The sequence below is a fragment of the Chroicocephalus ridibundus genome, chromosome 7, assembly GCF_963924245.1.
Source record: "Chroicocephalus ridibundus chromosome 7, bChrRid1.1, whole genome shotgun sequence".
Lineage (NCBI taxonomy): Eukaryota > Metazoa > Chordata > Aves > Charadriiformes > Laridae > Chroicocephalus > Chroicocephalus ridibundus.
Window position 1 is genome coordinate 11,567,896 of NC_086290.1, and position 25,908 is coordinate 11,593,803.

Sequence of the window (25,908 nt, forward strand, 5' to 3'; positions counted from 1 at the left end):
CATCCAGATATTCTCAGTTCAGCAATAAATATCATTAGAGATACTGGTTAGTACACATGCTGAGGGAGAGCTACTCTCCCAGAGAATCGTTACCTATATTGTTTTAGAACCTGGTTCCTGCTACTTGCACGCAGAGCTCCTACCCCGCTGGGCAGCAGAGCTCGGCTACGCACTGAGCAGAGATTGCAGCCTGCCTTCTCTGCCAGCTTGTAAAATGCAGACCGGGAGAGTTATAATATTTTAATAGTATTTTACAACCATAGACAGCCTGAGTCAGAAGTTGAACCAATAATTCATTTTACATACCTGAGGTTAAAAGTTAGGTTTTTAGAACATACGGAAATAATTGCAACAAGCTAGAGGAAGTCAAAGTTCATTTCCCAGACAGGAAGAACATCCAAATCATCTGTCTTCTGATGACAGGAGTGAGTGTGAGAGGGGCTGGGAGGAGGACAGATCCCAGGTGGAGCTGCTGGGGTTTTTCTGACATTCCTCCATAAGGGCAAAGTAGCAGCCTTATCTCAAAAAGGCCTGGGTTTAGCCAGCTCCCATTGATGTTACTTCATGCACACGAAGTGGTGTTAAATCAACTAGCGCAAGATAATATTTGTCAGTGGCCAGCTTATCTTCCACTCAGCAGGCTTTAGACAGTCTCCTCTCGCAGGCTCCACGTGATGCTCTGGGAGTTTATCAGCGCACCTTGCGTCAGCAACATTCAGGGTTTTGCGATGGTGATTTTGATTTTGCAAGCGCCCTGGCCCCTCCGTCCCCCCTGCAGCACCGAAATCCCCTGTGTCAAGCGAGGTGCCCTCCAGTGCCCGTCTTCCCACTGCCACTGCAGGAGGATTAACTTTGGGAATTACTGGCGGAAAGAGAGCTGGGCTGCAGTCACGGATGGGGAAATGCTGGAAGCAATCGCTCTGTGGAGGCTGCCACTGCCAGGGATGATTTGGGGCAAGCAGCCGTACCATGGACTCACTGCCTTTGCTGGGGACTGGGCTTGTGGGGAGGATGAGGAGAAATGAGGACAAGCCGATCTTCCCACAGCTCAGTTGATTAACGTACAGAGAGGTTTTTACTACAGCTTGGAAGTAACACAATCAAACCCCTACCTCCAGTCAACAGCACCTTGCCAATTTAACTTTTAGTAAGGGAAGGGAGCTGATAGGAGGCTAAATGGAGCCTGGGACAACCCCATCCGCCCCAAGGATTTGTTACTGAGACACACAATCTCACCTCAGCCCAGCGGGCCTGAGGCAGGGCCAAACCCAGGAGCTCTGAAGTCCGTGATGGAAGGGGCAGGGACGTCCCTTTCCACCAGGAAACACCCCTGGTTTTACGAGCAGGGCCAGGCCCCGGCCTTGCTGCCTCCCCCCACCTCCCCAGGCAGCACAGCCATGGCAGGGCACGGACAGACACACAGCACCTCTCACACCACAACACTCCTCACTTGTGGCCATCCTGGGAAAGCGACGGTCAGTCATTGTCCCCTGTCATCCCAGGGAAGGCAGCAGGCGGGGAGAAACAGGCCAAGTCCCGAGCTAGCCCACAGCCCACCCTGCCCACTTGCAGGCATTTTGTCCAAAGTCTAACCTAGGAAACAAGGAAACCTCTGCAGACCAAACACCAGGCCTCCAGAGCCACAAGCCATGATGAAAGCCAACCCAAAGGTTTCCAGACGGAGGGGTGTTGCACCGTGCAATGATTCTGCTTGAAGGAGGCTCTGGATTTCCCCGCTCAAGGTCATGCCCTTGGTGACGAAAAAGGTTATTTACCAAGGGGTTACTAAATCTCAGTCTTGCCATGCTGTACACAGCCCGGGCAGATACGAAGTCTCCTTCTTTCTCCTTGTCCACTGAAGTGCCCTGGCTGACCACTGTAACACAGCTGGGACAGAGCCCGGGCTTCACTTGGCCCATGCAGCCCAAAACTGGAAACATGGCCTTATCTCGTCTTTACATGGTCGCTGGCTGGAGGATAGGCAGGGAGGTGGAAGAGAAAGGCTGGTATAAATCTCCCTGCTCCCCAGCCACCACGAGAGCCCCTCGAGGTGGGGTTTTTGCTCTACCCAGCACCCTACACATGGACAAAGCACTCCCGTCGCATCGTTCCACTTCCCACTGTTGCCAAACATGCACTATCCAAAACCCACACCGAGAGTCCACATGCAACATACATAACCTTTTTTCCTTTTCTTTATTAAAGGAATTGCAAATATAGACACATTCGTGAGCAAGTCACACTTGCTGTTTGCCAGCCCTGCTGAGAATGGTTTCCTTTGCACATAAAGCAGGTCACCTCAACATGGTTGCAGAGGCAGGACTGGAGCTCAAGAAGAGCAGAGCTCACGAAATGAGAGACAGAAACATGCAACATAAAAAATCTGCCAGAAAAGACTTTGGAGACAACCTCCTAAGCTGTGCTTGTGTGAGCTCCACTGCTTCCGTGGCACATACAGCTACAAACACATTAATCATGACACTTGATACTAGCCTGAGATCCAGACACCAGGTGGATGAAGCGGAAGAGGAGGACACGTTACTGTGCTCTTCTTGCAAAGCACTAGCACATATGTGTTTTGCGAACTGTATTGGCAGAGCTGTTCGGAAACACAGTTTGCTTAAGAAAAGCCAGAGAGCCCTTTGGAGAAGACGCAGCGGCACATTGCGTGGTAATCCCCGCAGCCCGCAAGGACCAGCAAAGCGGGGCCTGCCCTCGCACTGCAGCGGGTCTGCAGGAACGCCGCGGCCCGGCAGAGAGCTACAGAGAGCGGCTGTCCTGCCACCGATGTCCTGGGACACAGGCATCTAAAAAAGGTATTTGATGAAGCGAAATGGGTGTAGGGAGGTCAGCAGACTAGTGTGGCTAGATTGATTTCCTGGCCAAACCATTCATTCAGACAGAAGAAATGACGGTTTCCAAAACACCCCTAAGCAAACCTCCAAGAAACTTCTGGCAATAGGACTGTGACAGATACTCAGCCAGACCAAAGTGCTTTAACATTCAGGGCTTTTGCACGGCCGGAGGCAGGAAATCTTTGTTGTTGTTGCTCAAATGAACAGACGTCTATAAAAGCACAGCTCTTTTACTTGAAAAATGGAAGGCTCCAGTTCTGTGCAACCTTGGGTGAAAGGAAAAATGAAAATCTCACAGACCCGTTTTAGAGGCACAGTTGCATTCCCATTTGAGTCAGTAGGAATTACTGCTGGAACATAAATACAAGGCATTTTATTTTTACCTCCCTGTTCCCCAGAGCACGCATGGGAGGGGAGGTCTGTCTGATCAGGCTCATGCAGCACTGGAATGATCTGCAGGAACTCAGATCTCTACTGGGAAAAAGGAAATATTTCTCAGAGCAACTCGGAAGAAAATAACAGGCTTCTCTTTTTGATCCATACTAACCGCAGATCAATTACGATAGGAAGGAAATACGCTTCCATAACCAGAAATTACTACAGAATATAGCTATGAAGACAGGTGACTATGGCAGGACACAATCTTGCTTTAGGTGGGAAGAGGTGAATCTTCTTCTGATTTAGGTATGACTCCATTTCTCACCCCAGAAAAACAGCCTGAGAGAAGAGGATTTTTCCACAGAAGTCAAAGAAGATGAGCCAGAATAGGAACTCTGTAATCCTATTAGCATGTGCATTTAAATCAATATTTTTTTGCAGAAATAATTCCACTCATGAATGAAAGCCAATAATGACAATCTGACCGATGAGCACATAAATTAGCTCTGCTGTGCTCAACAGAACCCATTTTCCATATTTAGTGATTCCCGTAAAATAACATTTCTGACAAAGATGGAATTGAATCAGATGTGGATGGAAGACTAACTCAGTCTTCACTCAAGCTATTATTTCCTGGAGAACGGGAATCTCTGCCCCAGAAAATCTTGGAAAGCAGGAGTCATCTAGACCCGTCCTATGAACAAACAAAGCCTCTATGTTAGTATTTCACACTAAACAAACAAGAAATGTCTAAACTGTCAAAATGCACCCTCTTCTGCCCTTTCCAAGAGCATCTCCTCCACCATACAGGCTGTACGCTCCGGTTCACAGCTCTCAGCCCCCTGAGGCTTTATACTCTCCCTCAGGAAATGCTGCTGTGAGAGCCACCTCGGATCTGCTCGAGGGCTTCAGGGCTAAAGCCCTACTCAATGGACAGAAAGATGGCAGAAGGAGGTATGAAAACTGCTTCTTTGGTCTCTTCTGTGCTTTTGTATTATATGTCCAAAACACGCTCAGTGAAACATTTTTATTGGCACGAGTCAGGGTTACAAAACTTTGTGGCTTAGGCGGATGACAGGACCAATCCCAGTTTTAGTGTTAGAGCCTATTCTGCCTGTAAAACCTGGCATGGATTTGCAAAAATTTGGGAGGTAACAACATTTGGATAACACAAAGTCACTTTACAGCTATTCCTCAAGTGAAAACACTAGTTCATAACAATGTAAATAATGAATCTGACAACTTCTAATGTCAATAGATAAACTGTCTCCTCGGGCATGCCTCCGAAAAAGGCTCCAGAGAGGAACATAAGTGAACACAAGGAAATTTTCAGTGCCCATGTCAGACAAAGATAGAGGACAACTGGCTTGAAAAGCCCTTTAGATTAGAAGTACGTTAAACTTTAGCAATGCAATTGCGAAACTTGCCCTGGAGTCCTCCACAGCTCCCCATCCACCCCCAGCCCCGCTCAGCTGCTCTACACGTGTCCAACCACAGACCTGCCCCGTGCTTCGGCTTGACGGAAAAATGAGATGAGACCACATAGGACCTGGTTTCACACCAGAGTGTAAAGACACATTCAAACTACGCCTTTGAAATCTAAATGCAAATTTTGGTCTGAGGTTCCAATGTTCTCCCTAACTTGATAATCTCCTGGAAATTATCAGAATTGAGAAGGTTCAACTGGATTTTCTGTGTGTGTCTTGGAGTATCATTTGATTGTTTGAGGCTTCAAGCTGGAAGTAACATCAAAAGGCACAAATCAATCTGGCAGGATTCTCACAATTCCACTTACATGGATGAAATGACTTCTGTCCAGAGTCAAGAAGAGTGGTATGGAGTTAAATATTTTATGCAAAAGTTTCTAGTCCAATAGAGAAAGTAGCCTACACTGCTAAAAGCAGACATACTTGACAAACTTTCCAATCACCGTAACGCGAAAACTCAAAATTTGACTTTTTGTTTCACTGCCACACATGCAAACAAGACTAACTTCCAAAACGAGCTGGGGAAAAAAAAATGACTGAGTACTGAATTAATCACACAACATTCAGAATGCACTGTTTTTTTATTGAATAGTTGATATTTCTTGGAAATGGGAAAGAAGAGCTGCTTTGAGATAGAGGACGATCTGCAGAGTTCCCTTTAGCTATACTGCAAAGCAGGGGATGCTCCTGGGGGATTTTGCATATGGGTTTTGCCTTTGGGAAATGGTCACCTATCTGTTGGTTTTCATATTCAACTTCCTGATCATTACTTCCAGGTAGAAACCTAAGCTGAGGAAAACAGGCACTCACCTAGCTGGGCTGGGCAAACACCGTCTCTCGGAGAAGCTCATTTTTGTGGCAGGCAGCAGCTCACCTCATGCTCTCGGCAGTCAAGAAGCTGCGGATGCTTCTGCCCAAGGGTGATGCAGAGCAGGAATCGCACCCTGTAGGAGCCTCTCTCTTTCCATTAACTACAGAGGGAGTCCGAGGAAATTACACCCTCAGCTAAATTTAGTTATTGCGAATCCCCTTCCCACATTTGAGTATGTTTCATACCAGGCTGATCTCGCAGCAGGAAATGATTAGCTGAAGTTAAGCATCTGACAATTCACTTTAATGAGCAATAACTCATGGCAACCCGCCATTAGCTCCAGCTGAATAGCTTTTATTTTTAGCTGGTGTTGCTCAGATGCAGCTTTCATCCAGCATGTGCTGGGAAAGCTGACATCCCAAAGTAGTCTCCAGGTCTTGGTTGTGCCAGTCGGAGTGTCAGGGCTCAAGAGCTCCAGTTCCTGGAGGTCAGAGAAAAGTCACTGCAGTTCTGGGAAAGTTTCAAAGACCGAGATAAAACCAAAAGCCTGGAGAAACAGCAGAGAGGCGCGCGGTCTCAAGAGACCTCGCAAGAAAAGTTACTGAAATCCTGAGGGCATGCTGAATGAGTGAGCTGGGTCTCCAGGGAGAGAAACAGCACAAGGGGAAGGCACAGAGAGAGCCTGCCGAAATGACTTTGTTACTGTCCAAGAGAGCCTAGTGAGAGAACCAGCTACAGAAGTCCTCTCTATTTCATCTGCTGCTTTGTGTGGACCTAGAGCTATTGTCAGAGGTGACTCTAGGGAGGACACGGGGAAGAGAGGAAGATGAGTCCTCAGATGAATACTGGGCAGGGTCTCGTTTCCTACAGACGAGCATTTAGCCGAGGAGCTGCTGCACATGAAGGCAGAGCATGCCCTTCTGCCTCTGAAGAGGCTCTCGGGAAAGTGTGCAACTCAACCCCACAGCACCAAGCACTTGCACAGCAGCCAGAACATCTGCGGTCCTCCTCTCTGGGTGTCCCACTCAGAAACGTGTTCCCATATGACGGCTTACAACTGCGATGGGGATCTACGACTTCTCCAGCGTGAGGTTTGAGCCTTTTTCTCTCCATTTATTAGCCTGGCATATTTATCCTGCTTCAGCGTCCCATCTGACCACTCACATAAGCCACTGAGCTCATGACAGGAATAATAAAAGAACAAACATCCACAGAGTGAATCCACCAACTCGTTGGTAAGTGAGATACTCCTAACCAGCTGCTGTCCCAAAATACTATGAGCTAGGTACATTATTGACCTGCCTTGAGTCCCTCAAGGGAACCTTGCTTATCTCCCCAGAAAAGCAACAGTTTCTTAGAATAGGTTTTTACTGAATAAAAGGCTGTGGAAGAGCTCAGGAAAAGAGCGGTTGCTCCACACAGCAGAGTTTGAGGCCAGAGTTTGACGCGGTACTTCTATGCACTCCATTTCATTCACCCATTCTCTTGTGTCGGGTTTGTGCCCAGCACACATGGCCCAGAGCAGCCCAGAGCACCGCGAGAGCAAGTCCAACACATCTGCTGGGAGCACACGTCGGAGCAGCCTTCCCATAATGCCTCACAGCTGGGACAGCAGATTTCTGAAGTCAAGAGGCACGCATTTTGCTTTAGCAAAGAAAGGAAATAAAAAGTCAAGACTAACAAGATCCAGAAAGGGCATGCTTTTTTTTTTTTTTGAACAAATCAACATTTATTTCAATTTAGTCAAACAACTCGTTGAAGCACTTCTCTAAGTTCTACTTTACATTTTGTATTTACACTGTCCTCGTTCTGTGACAAAAAAAATCCCCAACCCTGAAGTTCCCAGAATAAGTGCCGCTAGCAGCAAAAAGAACAAAGCCCCAAACACAAAGCAAAAATCCCCATAGATATATTCTGATAGGAGACTTATGCGTGTTCCATAAAAAACTTTTAACCCTGAACCTTTATAGAAACCTATAAACATACAGGATGAAGAGGGGGAAAATGTCGTGTTTGAAGCTGAACAAGAAGAGCAGCATTTGCTGGCCTTTGCAAGTACACTGTTACTTTTAGCATAAGGAACTGTGAAATGCTTAGACACCCACATAGAAGCAGACTTTTAAACTTTGATCTAAGCAGTTTTGCTCTGCTGGGAGCGTAAGGGTACCAGAGTCGACGAATACAATCTTTTATCCTGGTGGTGGGCACAAAAACAAACTTTATTACACATGGTTTCCAAGCAGCTGTTAGTACAATACAAGCCTTATTCTTTTGCAAAGTGTCAAGGGTCGGCTTCGTTCAGCAGCTTCCAAATTGAACTACTGTAAGAATTTTGAAGTAATTTCTCAGTTAAATGCTAAGGTCAACTCTGCCTTATGCTTGAAGCCAGCATCCTCTACAACAAGGTGGACCGCTCTGCTGAATGGGGCGAGAGAAGGGAGGAGGACAACATTTCAATACTGTATTTATGTCTCCCTACCTCAGAGGAAACTGTGGCTATGTACCCAAACAATTCCTCATGGAAACAAGAGTATTGGTGACAAAATAAATTGGAATTGGGAAAAAAAAGCAAGAACAGAACCCAAAGCTGTTTGGGATAGGAAGAAAAACTGCATGTTGAGAAAGAAGGGACTGGTCATTAAACTTTCCAGGCACACACAGGGCTCAGAAAGCACAGAAAACAAGCAGAACAAACAAACACAACTGTGTGCATCTTAGCGTCAGCTTCTTTTGCCAAATGCAGTAGCTTCCAACATTCAGCAGCTGTCTCTTGCTTTCTAGTGCTGTGAAGTTCTCTTTGGTACTTGGAGGCTGTCAGGAGCTCCGGGCAAAGAGAAAGTCTTTGTCCATTTACCAACCAATTCCAAAGGCGCTGATCTTGAATAACTTTACTAAGCAAGAGTGACACAGATGTCTAGGAAAGGGGGCTTTTCTCTTAGTAAAGTTGTGGTAGGTGCAGTGGAAACCCAAGGCAATCTACATGCTTGTCAAATTGTGCCTAGGTAAGAACAGAGTCCTCCATGAACGTCTCTCATTTGTTCACTCTTAAATTATTCAGGCTCTGACAGCCCCTGAAAAGAAAAGAACGGAATAAGAATAAGTTGCAAGTGGTGCAGGGCGAGAGCGGACACCACGTAACCACCAAGAACAACGAGGTTGGGGTGTTTGACGACAGACACACTGCAGCCGGAGCCTCCAGAGCTGGTGCCCAAAGCAGCTTCCTCCACGCCCTTGTCTTCCAGAAATACTAGCGGAAAATACAAGCTCACAGCAAAGGTACTGGTTGGGATGAATTAAAAGAAGTAATGAATGAAGTAAATGCAAACAGCGGTTTGGAAATAAAACACACAAATAAGAACTGCTGGTGCTTGCGATGTTTTGCTTTTTGAACACGGCACAGGGAAATGGCTAAGCAGCTCAGAGACTTTTAACTGCACACTCAAGACTATCAGTTAGACTTGCGAGAAGCTTTCATTCACTCAGTAGGAAAATGAGAACATCACTTGCCGCCCCATATAACAGGCTCACGCAATCTACGTCTTGGTTTTTCGTTTGACAGCTCTCCAGGGCAGGGAGCAGTTCTGTGAGGAACCTTCACCGTTGCGCCGGTCAACAAGTTTATCAAATTTCAGGTGACGAAATCACTACTACACTCTATCTGCGTCAGCAAGAAAGATGGGATGGGAACTTGAAGTCTCAGAGAGCATCTGCTGCATGGGAACAGGAGCGCTCTCTGCAGCACCCTGCCGAGGTCTCAGCTCTCTGAAGCTGCGCAAGTGCCTTGACCCAGCCACCAGCCTTTACAATAAGGCTAGCTCCGAGAAACTCATTGATTTTGACTTCTGGAGGGCCACACGGAGCCTCCCATGGCTTTCATGGTGCCTACACCATCATTCCATACCAGCAGCCTCCTCATGGAAAAAGTTCTACATCCAGCTTAGCAGAGATGGGGAGAAGTGCACTACATAAACTGTACCACTTAGTTCCCAGCTGCGTCACTGCATCTAATCGCAAGTAGCTGTAAAAATGCTCTACTAAGCAACATGTCTAATAAGAGATTATCATTACAAAAACTCTCTTCACTACTGCTGAGTAATTGCTTTATTTGGGACATACCTTTCAAAGTAGCTAAGAAAAAGAAATGCTTATTTGAACACAACAGCAAGGGCTGGACCGATCTAGCAGCAGAGTCTCTTTGATTCTAGAAAGACTTTGTTGAATACGGGTAATCTCATGCCACAATGTACGATGTCTGGTCACAGACATCCACGTGCCTGATAGTTTAGTATCCCCAGGACAAGTGACTGCAGTGACTATTCAGTAAGCATTAGCCTTTAAAACGTTTTTCTGGAGCTTGCCTTGCTTGAGGCTTTTCTTAGACACGCTGCCAGGTCAAATTTTATGGCAGCACACCTCTGAGCAGCTACAGCCCACCCTGAGCAGCCCGGGATGTTCAAGCCTGAGTAATTTCTCTGCTACTAAGACAAAGTCAACTAAGATGCTGCTGTCTGCTCAGCACCTCTGCCCGGGCAGGACCTGTGCTCTGCTATTGTGGAGCTGAACTTACTACTGTAACATTCAAAGTGTTTGCCTCCTTCTTGCCTAAAGCTATGATTTTTCTTCTGCTGCCCTAGAAAGGATCCCTGTTGATAAATACTTATTCCATTTCCTAAAGAAGTCTATTCAGCCTCCACATGCTTCAGCTGAGAGCGATGTTTAAATATCATGTTGATCCTCAGGGTTCAAACTACAGAAGGTACAAAGAACACCAGACTTGAGGCACTTCAATGGCATTTGCAGTGAATCATCTTTTTACATTGTACTGCTCAGATACATTTGGACCTAAAATACATTTGCATTTCTAATTAAAACAGATTACCATTAGTAACTAAAGAATGTCTTAAATCAGAATCCTTAGGCCATAAAAGCTAATTGCATGATGCTAAAACTGGATTTCAAAAATATACATATTATACCCCCTGCAGGATTAATTAGGCAACATCTCTTCAAAAGAGTTCTCAAAAGTGTATTTATTCAGCATGTGGTTAAATTATACTGGGTTGTGCAACACTTTTCATAGCCTGCCTTGGCGCACGCTTCTGCAGCAGCCGACAGCTGGGGCCTTGTTCGTCAGGGGTGCTCAACGTGGGCAAATCTAATTCGGGACCACAGCGAACCCCAGCCAACGAGAAGGAACACACATGCTGGTTCGTGCTCTCTGCCTTGCCACCATCTAGATACTGCCTTCCCCCCTAATGCCATCCTGCTGCTTCCCGCTGCGCAGCGGGCATTGCTTTGGCCACAGTTGACTGGTGCCGCTGAGCAAGATGATCTCGGGTACGTGTATGATGTGCTTTGTAGGACAGGCCTATAAAAAGGCTGAAATCAAGTGGTAGATATAAATCTGGAAGCTGTAAGTGCTGATTATTTGATGCTTACTTTGTCACCAATTTCCTACATGACCTCACGAGAGTTTCAGAGCGCTCACGGAACTGCAACGTCTTTTCAAATAGGTTGAGACTGTACTGCGTGTGCCGGGGATATAAGAAACCTCTGTTCACTAAAGCTGCCTGTGCATTATGAAGGGAGGAGAAAAAAAAAAAACAACACGGCATAACAGGGCACATCCTCGGCTGCTACACTCTGTAGCTGTAATTGTCAGCAAGCCTAAACTGCATGAAAAAGTGTCCTCAGTGGATTTAGCTGTAGCTGGGGATGTGCCACTTCCAGCTCCCCTTGTGCGCTCAGAGCTGCTTGCTCCACGTGAAATCTGAACATTGAAAAATGCCTGGAAAACATAACAGTGGAGACACCTCCAGGGTCACTAAATCCAGTCCCTTCTTATCAGAGGTAAGAGTCCATCTCTTTCCTAAATGTTTAATTCAGTGCTAGTGAACAAGGGATCTTTGCTCAAAACTGACGTACAGACTGTACTTGTGCTTCCCTGTACACAGCAACATTAAATTTCCATGTTAATTTACAACTTTCCAACACAAAAGATAACAATCTCCACCAGAAACCACCTACTGGTTCCTCACGATCACATTTGCTAACGGGTTCCCAGCAGGTCTGGCTCCCGGGCTTCACCCCTTTATGCAACCTCACAGCCTTGCACAGCCTGGAAGATAATTTTGCAGGGATCCAAGATTTCAAAGTTGTTGCGCTGTAGCAGGACTAGCAATGGCTGTAACACAACCAAGTGCATTGGGCTGCACTAAGGGCAACAGAATAGCAAGTACTAACTTAACTCCTCCTACGAAAACACACAAAACGGGAGATGTATTTTTTCTGCTTTCCAAAAGTACTGAGCAACCACATTTCCCGTGCAGCAGAGGAGTGCCCATAAGCGTTGGGAAGTGCTGAGAGGTGAGAGAGCAAGAAACCAGCCAGAGTTATAGTGGGCTTTCTGCAATGTGATGTTACACATGCTACATCAGAGAAAAGCAAACAACAAGTACGTAAACTGAAGCGTATGTAACAGCTCTCTCCCCATCAAATTGAAGAAACCCCCTTGGCTCTTCTATTATTAACTGTTGTAATTCAGGTTTCAGATTCTATTTCTCCTCTCATTGGTACTTCACTGCTGAAATTTTCATGTTTTGTCCTAATTATCTGCAAGGAGCTCAGGCGACATGTGTGATTTCCATGTTCTCAGCCTGCTGGGGAGAGGATTGCGGGGCTGGTCCAGGACAGAGGCTGACAGATTGAGAGTCACGTCAAACACCACAGGAGACCCGATGGGACGCACTAACTACCTTTAATCCAAGGAGTGGTTTGTGTTTCAGCATAATCAGCCACATCAAACATTATGAACTAAAAGCAAACAGGTTAATTTTTGGTTTGTGGTTTTCTAATGGCAAAGAACATTAGCCAAGGGAGACATTTTCGAGCATATCTTGTTAGGTATTATTTTCTAATAATTCTTTACACGTGCTAAAGTCCTAATTGTGATCGACAGATCTTTTTTAAGAAAACATCCAGATGTGCTTCTGCAGTTGTTTTAAAAAGTATCTTTACATGACATTGAATTGCGTGATGCAATATTAGCAATTGAACCATTCTGCAATAGCAACTGATACGCAGTGGCTAAACTGTCAGAGAACTGGATTTCCTTACTAAATTGAAAACCGCCTCTGGAGATCCCTCCTGTAATCACTATCCGCCCAACCACTTCTTCTCTTTTGAAAAGAAATTGCAACTTTTGCCCAAGATGAAAGTGTTTTCATAAAGCCTGTTAACAGACAAGAATTACATTGAAATCTAACAGTGTTCTAGTGTGTTTGAGACATTATCTTGATGCTATTTTTAGACTGAAACATTTTGAGGTTTGGGGGTTTTTTTAACTTTAAAACAATACATTAGTTTTCCTAATACTTACATAAGTTTTAGCAAGGTGTATGCTGAAACATAACGGTTTGGAAATAAACCAAAATCCTTCTGGGCTCATGTGAAATAACTGCCCTTTTTGTTTCACTTCAAAATGGATAGATTTTACTTCAGCATCCACGCATTGAATTCCTAAACAATACATCTATCTGGCACTTATTTTATAGGAAAGCAGCATGTTTAGTTACCCTGTGTTCTTTGCCGTCAACAGAGAGTTACCCAAGCTATATTTTTCACAATTATCTGTTCTCTTTCCCTTGGAATAAAATCTCCCTTCTTCAGGCTTCTGACAAGATGAATAAAGCCTTGTGAATTCTTACATGCTTCTTAGAGCGAATAGGAAGTTTAGGAGCTTTGCCTGCACAAAAGCAAACCCCATGTTTCTTGAAAGCTGGATGAATTCGTGGAAGTTGAAAACAATGCAGCAATCTGAATAACAAGGATCCCCACCACGCATTCACCCCCAGACTAGTAACTGAAAGCTGATCTTTATAGAAGCTCTTGCTATCAATTTAACACATACGAATTAAGATTTGAAAGTCTATTTTCTGTAAAACTTTTGTCACATCCACATCTCAAAAGATAAGGCTGCAAGGTCAGTTGCGAGAGAGACACACGAAACCGGAGAATGAGGGGCTAGCTTGTGCAGAGAGAGTTAGAGTTGCCTAGCAGCGCGTGTAACTTTCAAAAAATGAAAAAAAATTAAACTAGTATTACTTGGATCTTGGAAACTGAGAGAAAGTTGTTAAAGCATCCTGAACACTGGCACTGATATGATAAACATCAGATTTACAGAAAGTGGCTGGCGGAAGATGAGAGCGGTGAGCTGAGAGTCATGTGCAGCAACCAGCGCTTCGAAAATCTCAAACCTCCTGTGCTCTTGGACATTTTATATTTTGTAGTAACACAGACCCACGGAAAACATGACCTGCTGTATCCATGAACAAGGTTTCTACCCTCAAAAAACCCTCCTGCAAACAGGTAAGACTTAACAACACTTAAAATTAAATGATCCTAAAAGAGCTGACCGTTCCCCCAGCCTGCAAACAGAGCAGTGGCCATGCTTCTCCTTCAGCTGTCTACACTCAGAGGCTGCTTATCAACCTCAGGACTTCTCCTGCTGAAATCCTCCCACGTCTCATTGCCACGTTCAAGGGAGGACATGCCCATGCACACAAATACTAACACTTTCAGACCAGAGAGTCTTTTTTTACCCCAAAAGACTGGCATGGGGACTGTCAGGCATGCTTTTGGGACACACTTAACTCAGGACCATCTGTCAGGAGGGTGTAGCGCAGGTGTGGGAAAGCACTTTTCCACACTAATAAAAGGAGTGATTTTTTTGCTAACAGTATTCACCTTGTCATGTTAAACCTGCTTGCTCAACTGAGCAGTGTTTTCATCAACTCTTTTGTCCCTTCCAATAAGTATCTGCCATGACCTACTCCGACTCCTGACTCAGCCTTCAGAGGTGAGAAAACACAGGACTTGGAAGAGACGCGCATGTCACGGGCTTACCAGTTTGCTCTTAATAGAACTGGAAGAAAATAACAGCTCTCCCAAACCTCACCACAGCCATTTGCTTGTGAATCTGCCAGGAGAAAGATCCGAGCACAACTCTGGCAGGAGAGAGGGACTGCCCACCCACAGAAGACCAGTACACTTGATCCTCTGGACTTTACTGAGATGCAACTAATGAGCAACAGATGGACTTCACCCAAGGAGTGTATTTGGGGAAGGTAACCGTTTCCTCATATTTCTCTTTCAGGAAGGACCAGGAAACTAAGCGAGCTTTGGTTGACACCCTTCATTTTACTATTGTTTTCTCCTCTGCCTCAATTTTGACGGAACTGCTTTGGCCATGCATTCCATTATGCTTTACACAGTGTAACCATGGCTCAGCCTGAAACACTAAATAAAATATGTTCAAATTAGGAAATGTTATGGGCTTGAATATATTACCGCAGATCACTCTCTTGCTACCACTCAGCACAAAGGTACCAGTTTCCTTAGCAAAGCTCTGCAGATCGCAGTAACACAGTGTCAGCACCTTCTATAAAAAGCACCATCAGATCTCACTTTTTACCTAATGAAGAAATAACTTTTATTAACATGCTGTTGACAGCCCTTGTAATGATGCCGGTGTGCCCAACTTCCAGTTAAGGCTCTGTTTCTGACCAGCTAGCAAAGATGTACAAGGTGGCTGGCTGAACTCCCTTCACTGCACATTAGTCACCGTCACTCTGCCAAGAGAAGCTTACTTTGTTAATCTTACAGCAAAGAGGTTCACCAGACTGAGCCAGTAACAAATCAAAGACTCAGGGAAGGCTAGCAAGAAGAGAAAAATGAAAGAAAGAAAGAAAGAAAAAGAGGACAGTAAAACAAAAAAATGCAGAAGGAAGAGCAAAACCGTAGAAGATAGGAAAGAGGAGAAGCCAGAGGGACAGGAAATTTAAGTAAGAGCTTACCAGGAGCTTAGCACAGACACAAACCCACTCAGTCTCTCATTTTTAACACGCTGAGATTAAAGGTTTGACATTCAGATTAAGTTTCTTTTGTTCTGAAATAGAAAGTTTGGATACGACCAGCAGCCTGCTCAGAAGAGCAACTGTTCGAGGAGGCAGAGGGACATGTTCTTTACTGACGCCGATATGGCACATCCATTTAAATCCATCTTCCCTGTTTCTGTCTACCCTCAAGTAAAAAGTGCTTTATATTCTCACCTGAAGCCATTCTGCAGCCACATAATATTATCTAGAACGGGGTGTAACGTGTTGCACTGTAAAGTTATGCCGACAATAGGCTACTTTTAACCACAGACCCTTTTCTTTGGGCTGTACCTGATGCACTAATAGCTACCTTCTCAAGTTCAGTAGATCAGAACACCTCTCTCCTTGTGCTCAAAAAAGAGCATTTCCTACACCTTGTTAGTGCTTTCCACCCTTCTGGTGCTCTTTAGGGCAACGAGACCCCAGCGTGCTCCAGGCTGGGCTAGAACTGAATGAGTTCAACAACTGGAAAGAAATGGGCTCTAAATAAGGCCCTGGCTATAATACAGCACGCAGAATTTAACTTTGAGGTTAAATCTGAGTCACTGACTAGTCTTTACAGCCCCCAGCGCATCAGAGCCTGGAGTTCAGTCTCCACCTGAGCCAAGCTCCACGCACCCACTGCTGAGCTTCAGAGCTCTGCGCTGAAGGTAGCGCGGAGCGATGGCACTCACCCGCTAGACTTTGCTCTGTGTTTAAAGGCAATGAAGTTTTGACCTTGTCACATTTCAGGCACACAGCTGACCTTTTTTGCTTTAGAAAAGACGTTTCACAAAGCCTGAATCCCTCCAATTTCTTCGCTTTCCTTCATCACGACCCTTTTAACAAAGCCTCTAATCTGAACCACACAGATAACTGAGAAAATGGACTTCAAGTTGAAAGAAAATAAGCTATATTCAATTGCAAATCCTGGACTGATTTCTAACGAGAGTTCAATGACTTTCTAGTTATCAGAAGACCATCAGAATTTGAACCCTCTTATCAGTCTGCTTTCAGAGCCAGTTTTGCAGCACTAAGAAGCATCCCATTATACCAGGTCACTTTGCATTTGTGCATTTAGGAGATACCGCAAAGCAAAAAGCCTCGCTTGCCCACTCTTGGCTGATGAAGGCCATTGGCCTGAGGGCTGTGCAAGTATCATGCTCCTAACTACCCCTTTTTATGGGGACAGACTCTTGCTCTGAGGCACTCCTATATTAGGATTTGTATCTCTCCATACTTCAGAACAGACAACTAGTCCTTATTTAGTTCATGCAGGGAAATATCAGGGTCAGAGCAAAACTGCAAATGGTGCTCAGTGTCAGTTGCTTTCTCTGGATGGATCCCAATAGCTTTGTATATGGGCAAAGCTGACAAGATCAGAAACTCACCAAGAGAAACAAGCGAAAAAGCAGTATCAAGGTCTTTACCACTGCAAAAGATGGGTTAAGAGTGATGCAGAAGAGTAGTTTAAGTTATTAGTCAAAATCCTTCAGAGAAATGCCCGGTTACACAGAATTTACCTATTGCATGATACACCGGGGACCCAGGGTTTGTTTTTTTTCAGCTCTGCATTATTGTTGCTATTTAGGAGATCAAGCACCCATATCACTTCCAAGCTTCACCACGCAAAAAGCACTGACACAGCTTGTACCAACATAACCTCTGTCTGAGCATAGAACGCACGCTCATCTTCTCAATTTCTCTCACCAGACAATTCTTATTGGCACCACAAAACCTACTCAGTTGTTGCAAAAGACCAAGATGCATCAAGCATCTGACACCAGGAAAAAGCAGAGCTGCATTTCCAAAGGCAAAGGGAAGGTCATTTATGGGGCAGCAATGAGAACAGCTCCAAAGTGCTTCATATCCATCTTAAAACCAAACTACTGTCACCTATTTGTACTGCAAGTCTGAGATCAGTGAGTCACGAAGAGTGTCCCCTGCCCCAGAAGCAAAGATGATCACTGAGAATGCACAATACATGAAGTTAGAGCTTCAAAGGTCTGGTGGCCACATTAAAGCATCTCCAAGCTTAATGGCGGAAGCTGCCAACAGCAGCACTGACGCTGTAGTCTGGGGCACCCAAATCCCTCATGGAACGTCAGGTTTGGTACCTGCTTATATTCAGGGAGTATTTCCACCATCTGACTAGATCTGGTTTTCTTTCATAAACACAGCATAACAGACAACCTTTTTAAACTTTTTGTCCAGAGTTTATTACCAAGGACAAGAAAGAAGTAAAGCAATCGGTCTCACAAAACACCTTTTGTTACTAACCCAGTAAACTAGAACTGCAAACACAGTTAACATTTCAAAAGGAGAGAGAGGAGACAGCTGTTTCCCCGACCCCCTTCTAGAGACAGTTTGCAGGCAGGACAGGCAGCAGGGAGATTTTAATCTGTTAGAATCAACATTTTAAAGACCAGAACCATCTCAGAGAGCTTGAATGCTGCTCCAACCTGCTGCATGGGCCAACACATTAAAGCATAGGCTGTCTGAGAGACTTGGCTTTGACAGTAATTTAGTACCACAACCTTTCTGTTAGCAGCCCTATCCCTACAACCAGGTTACGTGTTCCTTCTTAAAGGCTGCAAAACAGTGGGGTTTTGTGCATTGACCTCAAGAGTCACTTCTTTGGCATGAAGCAGTGTGCCCTCCCGAGGCTGAAAAAGATCAACGTCTTATGAAATCACGGCAAACTCCATCACCAACTAGTTCTGCTTTGCTGCTGTCACCACACAAGCGTGACTCCAGTTCAATAACCGGGGAAACAGGGCGCCTGCATTGCGAATGTGTGCCTCATGAAATTAGTAAACCCACCCATCCTCAAATCATCTTTATCTGGGGATGTGCAAATGGGTTCCACAATTACCAAAAAAATGCATAAAAAAAAGCTTTGGTCTTTAAAAAAAAGGACCCAAAACAAAAGAAAAGGCAAGCTTTGTTTGGGACATTTTTGCTTGGCCATTCAGAGAACAGGAAACACTGAAATGCCACACACATCTTCAAAAACCTCACATTATCCAGAACAAGTTCAAGGAGCCATATCACAGCATAAAGGCTGCGGGCTGGGAAATCTTCAGTCAATGCAGCTGAGCTGCACTGTTCCTTGTAAAAGCCAGCTTTTTATTTTATTTTTACAAGGCGCTCTAGCTGCCGCAGCTTTCCCACATCCCTCATAGCGTTTCAACTCAGCCAGCTTCCCCAGACCTTCCCACATCACCATTCAGAGATTTGTGAACTGTGAGAAACAGATGTTCTCAAAGCTTTTTGCTCCTATCCAAGCCCAAGAAAGAGTAGAAAGAGGGAGGGGAAAAAAAAAAAAAAAAAAAAAAAGAAGACATCTCATTTAAGCAAATATTTCTCCCCGCCCTATTGACCTTAGAGTCCCAGGGTGTTTCCTACCAGCAACGATAAAATGCATCCTGTCAACTTTAGCCCTCTCCCTCCCGATGCCCGGGGCCGGTTCGCCCGCCCACCCCCGGGGGAAAGGGCCCTGCGGCTCCCTGCGGAGGGGGCTGCGGGGCGCCGACCCCGGCTGCTCCCCGCCTTCACCTGCCCCTTCCCTCCGCTCGTCCCGGGGCAGAACGGGCGGGCGGCGGAGGGGGAAAGGGGGGATGCTGCGCCCGCGGAGCCCCCGGCCCGCCGGCGCCTGACCCAGCCCCCGCGGGGGGACCCGTTCCCTGCACCCCGGACCCCACCGACCTTTGCAGGAGCAGCAGCAGCAGCACTTCGCCAAGAGCCATCCTACACCGGAGCGGGCGGGATAGGCGCGCCTGCCCGCTTTCATGCTGCCTTCGGGCTGCTCATGGCAAGGAGCCACCGGCCCGCTTGGGAAAAACAACAAATCACAATTAAAAAAAAAAAAAAAAAAGCCCTAAAGCCAAAAAAATATGTAAAAATAGCCGTGATAAGCGGCCGAGCCGCTGGCGGCCGCGGCGCCCAGCAGCCGCTGTCCCCGCCGTGCCCGGCGCGCACCTCCGGGGGCGGAGCGGGGCGGAGCGCGGACCGCGGCCACCGCGCCGCCTCCTGCAACCGGGCGGAGCGCCCTGCGCGCCCGCGGCCCGGCGGGGAGGGGGGGCTGCGGGGAGACGGGGCTCCCGCCTCTGTCTGGAAGGAAAAGGAGTTTTCGGGGGGAGGAAAATGGTGTGACCGCGCTCGGGCCGGCGGCCGCGAAGTCGGTAGCGAGACAAAAACTGCCTGGGAGGAAGTTTGCTGAAGCTGTGACATGTTGTGGAGGAGGGTTCCTCCAAAGTCTTTAAAAGGCAAAACCTGTGTTGCTGTGTTTTGTTTAAAGTTCACTACTCTTTTTTTTTTTTTCCCCAGCACCATTCCTTGGCATATGCATCTGACAGCTAAAACTTTTCACAACTAGTTGAAAATATTAAATCCAGCCTGCTGTGATCCCAACTGCTCTGCCCGGCTGCTTTCTGCTGTAGGAAACCTGCCTGAAGCACTGTAGGGTAAATGACACATGGACCAACCCGCCTGAGATCCAGATGCACAGCTTGCTTTGGAAGGTGCCAACCTGTTGTGTTAGGATTTCCCACCTAAAGCATGGAAAACTGGAGGTGCCAAAAACATCCTGAACCTTGCTGGAGGCAGCTGGTAGGAGAGGTCAGGCAGGATTCCAGAGTGGCAGCATCATCGTTTTGCGCTCTGGTATCGAAAGCTGAACAAACCCAACAAGCTGCTTCTCCCGGGCATAAGTGTGTATGGAGAGGGAAGAGCAGAGTGTTGTGCTTTGTGTCCCTGTGCCAGGACTTCAGCCTGAGCGGGCATGGCTGTACCGGTGCCACAGACTGGGGAGCTGGACTAAGGCTTTTGGTTTGCTGCCTAATGGCTTTGAGTAAGCGACGCTCCTGTGGGGCCAAGGGCCGTTTCTAGACAGAAGGTGACGGCTGCAGCTTCAGCACAGAGTTCACAAACCCACCTCGGTTTGCACCTATGTAGTGGGTGCTGTTGGCTGGGGGAGGCCTGTGCTGGGTGACTTCATGTAGCTGCCAGGTGGGATCCTGCAGACCCTAGAGCCACCCTGGCAGAAGGACCCCAGTACCCGGTGCCAGGAGAGTCCCAGAGATCTTCTCTGAGAGACTCCCTCCACCACAACGGCAAATATGAAACCTTCCTGCTTCACTTCTGGCTGCGGGGTAGGAACTGTTCTTTGACTACAGCCTCACGGGAAGGACTGACAACCTCTTAAGAAGCCTGGAGTGTGCAAAATTTTCCTGTAAATGCCCTTGAGCACCAAGGTGCTTTTCAATACATAAGAACGTGTGTTGTGTCTTTCTTTGACTTGGGTCCTTGCCTATCTGGGAAATGCAAAAGAATGTCTCGGGGGTACACTCAGGGCTCTTGTGCCTGTAGGAGGGAGATAATAGGTCTCACTGGAAAAAGAAACCGCAGCTGCACCCAGAGAAGGAAGAGGTGGACTAGGAACCAGCTAGGACCCCCCCACCCATCTTGCCTCTCCCTTTCCCTATAGACTGTTTGTCTCTGCCATGGCACAACAGGCAGCAGCTCTCCAGGCAGCTGTTTTGGCTACCTAAAGTGCAAGGCAGTAAGAAGGCACCAGCTTTGGGCCTCTGAGTGATTCAGGAAACTTCGAGCGGGGCTCTTTCGGGAAGGCAGCTCTTCACTTCTCCTCTGCTTTCTGCTTCATACCATGTCTCTCTCTTTTCTAATCCACTCTGTCATACCACATCCACCTTCTGCCCTATGGGCTGGCTGCCTCCCACCTAAACTCAGCCTGCTTCATGCAAACAGAAAAAAGCGGTAAGGTGAACATTCTCTTCACTGGCATTTCTCTGTTCACGTAGTGTCTGCCCGGACTGGCGATATGGGCTCCGAGGCAGGAGCAGTCCCTATATAGTGCCTCGTATGCCGCAGCCCTGCTCTTGGTAGGTTTTAAAAGTCATCATAGGAAAATCTTATTAAATCTTATCAAATCCTCATTTAAGAAACTAGGAAACATCCTAAAAGTAGCGTTTCACCCCTAAATTCCCGAGATTCCCGGAAGAGCTGGCCGCTACGAGGTCCCGCCTCGGCGGCTGCAGCCCGGGCTGCGGGGCGTGCGGGGGCCCCCCCGCGCCGTCCCCCGGCGCCGGGCGGTGGCGGGGCTGGCGGGGACACCTAGCGGCAAAGCCCGGCATGGCCGAGGGCTGGGAGCGCGGGGGGCTCGGCTGGTCTCACTCGGGAGGCGTCTGAGCCACCGGGCCGAGGAAAGGCGCCCGAGAAACGCAGTGAAGCGGTGCTGGGGCTGGAGTTTCAGTAAAACAGCGCTAAGGCGGTGGAGTCCGAGACTCTCCGGAGGGTTTTGAGACAAGTTTGTAGCTCTTGCAATTGCAGCTAAACTTAAAAACGTACTTAAGATGCAATCTCAGCTCTGAAAAACTGTTTGCTTAATTAAATCAGAATTGAAGTCATTATTGTGGGGGGAAGTAGGCTTCCTCCTCCCCTCCTCTTCCCCCCTTTACAGTTCTAGCGATATTGTGAAGGTTATATCTAAAAAGTTACTCTTTAAAAATACATCTATCTATGCATACTCACTGATGAATTATCCATGCAATAAATATTTCACGAAATAAGACTGAAAGACATACTCTTAATAATCACATCATATCAATTAGCTCCTCTAAAGCAGAAGAGGACACATGCTGTTGGCACAGTCTAGCTCAGCTTCAGCCCTGGATGAGGAAGGCTTCTGCCATCAGCATCAGTGGGAACTACGAGGTCAGCAGCATTGAGCCTTTAGTGTCAAGTAGGGAGTTCGGCCTTTGGGAATTACAAGTGTTGCAGAGATCACACAGGGGGAAAGAAAATCTGCACAGGCCACTTGCCCTACATGAGGGGTGAGGAGGCGCTTGCTTGGAACTAGAAAGGGTCCTTAACCTCACTTCCTACGTTCACATTATATTTTTCATGTCATTATTGGACGGGTGCATTAATGTGTGACTCTCTAGTCCCTGAATAACCTGTATGTCCCCTGGCACAGAAAACATTCCTGCCCTTTCTCTAACCTATGTCTGAGTTACAGGGAATTCTTCGAGGAAAGATTTCCTGGCACGAAGACAATTGCTGTTATCTGCAGCAGAGTGGCCGAGGAAATTTTAGGGTCCTGACGTGCTGCACCTGAAGCTAAGGCTAATAGTGGTGTGCCTGCACCACAGGCCAAGCATGCTGCCCTATGCAACACAGACGATGGAAGAGAAGGCATCTCAGTCTAATGTCAGGACGACAAGGAAATTAGTTCTGCCTGCTCTTAAACACACCTTTAGAAAGTCCCCTGGCATATGAGTTGCTTTCATGTGAGATCTGAGAGAGTCTGTAGAAATGACTTATGCTGTAAAGGGGAAGTAAGTTCCAATACTTTTACCCAGTCCTCTTGTGCAAATTTAGGGTGAAAGATGGAACATATACATTTTTACACTGTCTCCAGTGCTCCCTCATACCTGCAGCAGCCATTTCATTTCCTTAGGTTATAAACCGAGGGACCTAGCTGAGGGAAACACAGGACAAAACAACTAGAGAATGTAAACTGCCCTGGCTTCATCTGGGTCAACAGAAATGCAGTGAAATAAGCCTGGCCCAGATTGCCCTGGAGGTCTGTAATGCAGAACAGCAGCGACAACATTTCTCCCATAGTAACAGGTGCTGTTTCCGTCCCCCCATCACATACAGAGAGAGATGAATAATGTAATAGCCGTCAGGAGCACCTGTTCATTACTTATGCAAGTCAATCCTACAGTGTGCTTTAGGGTGTAAAGTGATCTCTGCAGAAAATCCATCCCTACGGGTACCACTATGACGAAGTAAGATGTATTATGACCAATTTATTTTTTTAATCCAATGAAGCTTAAGTATTAGCTACTCCTTTCTTATGAAGGAATAGGGAAACAGCTATCTATCAGAAATAACTCATAGATGGCAAAAAGAATACGGATTCATAAAGTTTTAAATACATCAGTTAACTATGTGATGTGACTTGCAGAGACATATTCACATCGTACAAGGACATGCATGAAATTTAAGCTTCATTAATAGGGAGAGTCATGTACCCCTGCAGAGCAATTCAGATGGTGCAGGCAGGACAGTAAACACGGACGTGTCGAGAACCAGCCAGTGAGAAACCCCAGGAGCAGAATTTGTTTTCTGACTACGGTCTAGTTTCAGCTCATGGAGAAGCCAAGAGTTACACAGCAGCTTAAGAAGCCCAGTAGATGCTAGCTGACTACTTTCTTTACTGACTCTCCCACTTGCTTTCTGGGTGACTTTAGGGGAAAAAAATGATCATTTCATGCCTCAATTTTCCTGCGTGCAATAAAAGGATATCAGCAGTTCACGTTCCCTTTAAAGTGGTCTGAAACAGAGATTAGACATCCTATACTGAACAACAAGAAGAGTCGTTATGTTCAATGTCTCTTGAAACGAGCGGGGCAAAATATGGCTCTGACATTATCAGTCTTTAGATTTGGTATTAAAAAGCACCTCGATCAATATGTCTTGCCTGCAAATGCTACTCGCAAAACCAGGTAAATGTGAACAATTGGAGGGAAAGCAGATTGGCAGAGCGAAGCAGTCCTTGCTCAACCAGCACATTTCAGTACATTATTCTTGGCTCTGGCTCCAGCTATTTTCAACAGCACTAAACATTCATTAGATTAAATCAAATGAACCACGTTCTTTAAAAATAGCCAGAGCCTTGTCATGCCAGTTGGAAAAAACAACAACTTTATTGGGTATTAAAACAGATCAAATAAATTAAAAATAAATAAATAAATAGAGTCATATTCCCTCCTGGCTCAAGGGAGCACAACTCCAAGGAGAGGTTTTTGGCTCCTCAGTTCAGCACAGTGGTAGGTTAAAAAAGAACATTCTCAACTAGCTAAAACAAACAAATTAAGATGAAATATAGACAGTCCAGCACAAACTCCACGCCGAAGTGCAATGTAGGCATATGTTCAGCAAATGTTAGAATATATCATTCCTGATCCCTCTGCTGTAAACATCAGCATGGGATGGGTTTACAGCAACTGAGAAGAGTTGCCATGACCAAAGAACATCCTGTTTGGTCCACCAACTCTACCGTAAAGCCTTAAAGGCCACAGCCAGATCGGTCTGCTCTGCTGAGATGGACCTCACCTTCATGTACTGCACAACCCACCTCTCCCAAACATCAGAAGTCCCCTACTGACGCTAGCCTAACTTTCTTTCCTAATTTACAACCCATCTTTTTTCTTTCTCTGGATCCTCTAAAGAAGGAAGAGCCTATGAAAAAAAGAGAAGTTGTTCGGAGACTTAACCCAAAAGTGTCTGAAAAAGATCACCTAATGAACAGCACAAGGTGGATGGCTGTAGAGCAGACTGCAGAATAAGATACACACACTTGCTTTCATGTGATTCCGTTTGTTTCCAGGGAACTTACAGTTGCCCCCAACTTATTAATGTAGGTATAGTCTAGGAGTTTCATCCACTCCCAGGAGCAGAACAGACCTGCAGAATGCATGTGCCCCTTCAACCTTTCAGGTATATCAGAACAGATTCCTACATTCTCCAGTTCCTCTGGTTTCCTGGGCACAGAACTGACTCCACTATATACGCAGCTACTTCCTGAGCAGAGTAGCCATTTTCTGATGGTGAGTTGCGTCAGAAAACAGTTAGAAAACTGGCGTACAGTCCTGCCCTGCTGCCTTCCTCCAAGACCTCAGCGCAGGTTCACCTGCCCCTGGGCTGGCTCTACTGCTTCGGCAAGGTCTTGTGTGAGCAGAGAGGACTTGTCTGACTCACCAGCAGTACCACCAGATGAGTTACAGTCAGATGTGGCTGCAGCAAAGAGTCTCACCTCACAAACCAGTTTAGCATATGAAGCTCAGTATGTGGAGCCACATAAATTATGTTAGTACGGTATTAATTGGTTTCTGGGGAGCTACGATGGATGGTGGACACATCCTGAACAAGCTACTGGTCAGAATAAAAAAAAAAGACATAACCAATTCTTCAGCGAAAAAGAGTGAAATAAAAATTTAAAGCAGGTTTTGTGTTCATTTCCTGAAGCACTTATCTCCATTAGAGCAGAGACTTATCTTTGGGAGTTACTGCAATACCCAATGATGGAAGACACGAAGCATTAAAGCGCTGCCTTTTGGACATGTTTTGGCTCCTGTCTCAGTGTGTTGGGTCTCAGTGGGGAAATCAGGAGCCTATCTCAGCCCATCATGGTCTGCTCTCCAAGACAAACCGGAGCCTCACCCGCTTGTGCCTGACAAAGGTGAGTTGTTTTAGCAACTACAGACTAACAGTGTAACAGAAGTATTCCTGACCTGCCTGTCTCAACTTGCCTGAGGTTGTTCTATTCGGATGGTAGAAACCACAGCTAATTTTCTCTTTAAATGGCATTTCTCCTTCCTTAGAGTAAGTTGTTACCTTTTTTGTTTGTTTATTTTGGGGTTTTTTTTTTGGTT

At 46.2% G+C, this 25,908-nt stretch overlaps 1 protein-coding gene across 11 annotated transcripts in view; it reads right to left on the reverse strand.

Moving 5' to 3' along the window:
* Positions 1–25,908, reverse strand: part of KALRN (kalirin RhoGEF kinase) — a 527,586-nt gene that overhangs the window by 62,596 nt on the left and 439,082 nt on the right. Inside the window, exon 1 of one of the 11 annotated variants that reach the window (XM_063341763.1) lies at positions 19,154–19,410. The exons of 9 other annotated variants lie outside the window; for them this stretch is intronic. In XM_063341763.1, the coding sequence (XP_063197833.1) occupies positions 19,154–19,238 (85 nt within the window). In that variant the 5' untranslated portion in view covers positions 19,239–19,410. Of the gene's footprint in view, positions 1–7,279; positions 8,603–19,153; positions 19,411–25,908 lie in introns of those variants that run through there. One more of the 11 variants, XM_063341762.1, reaches the window with a different exon arrangement.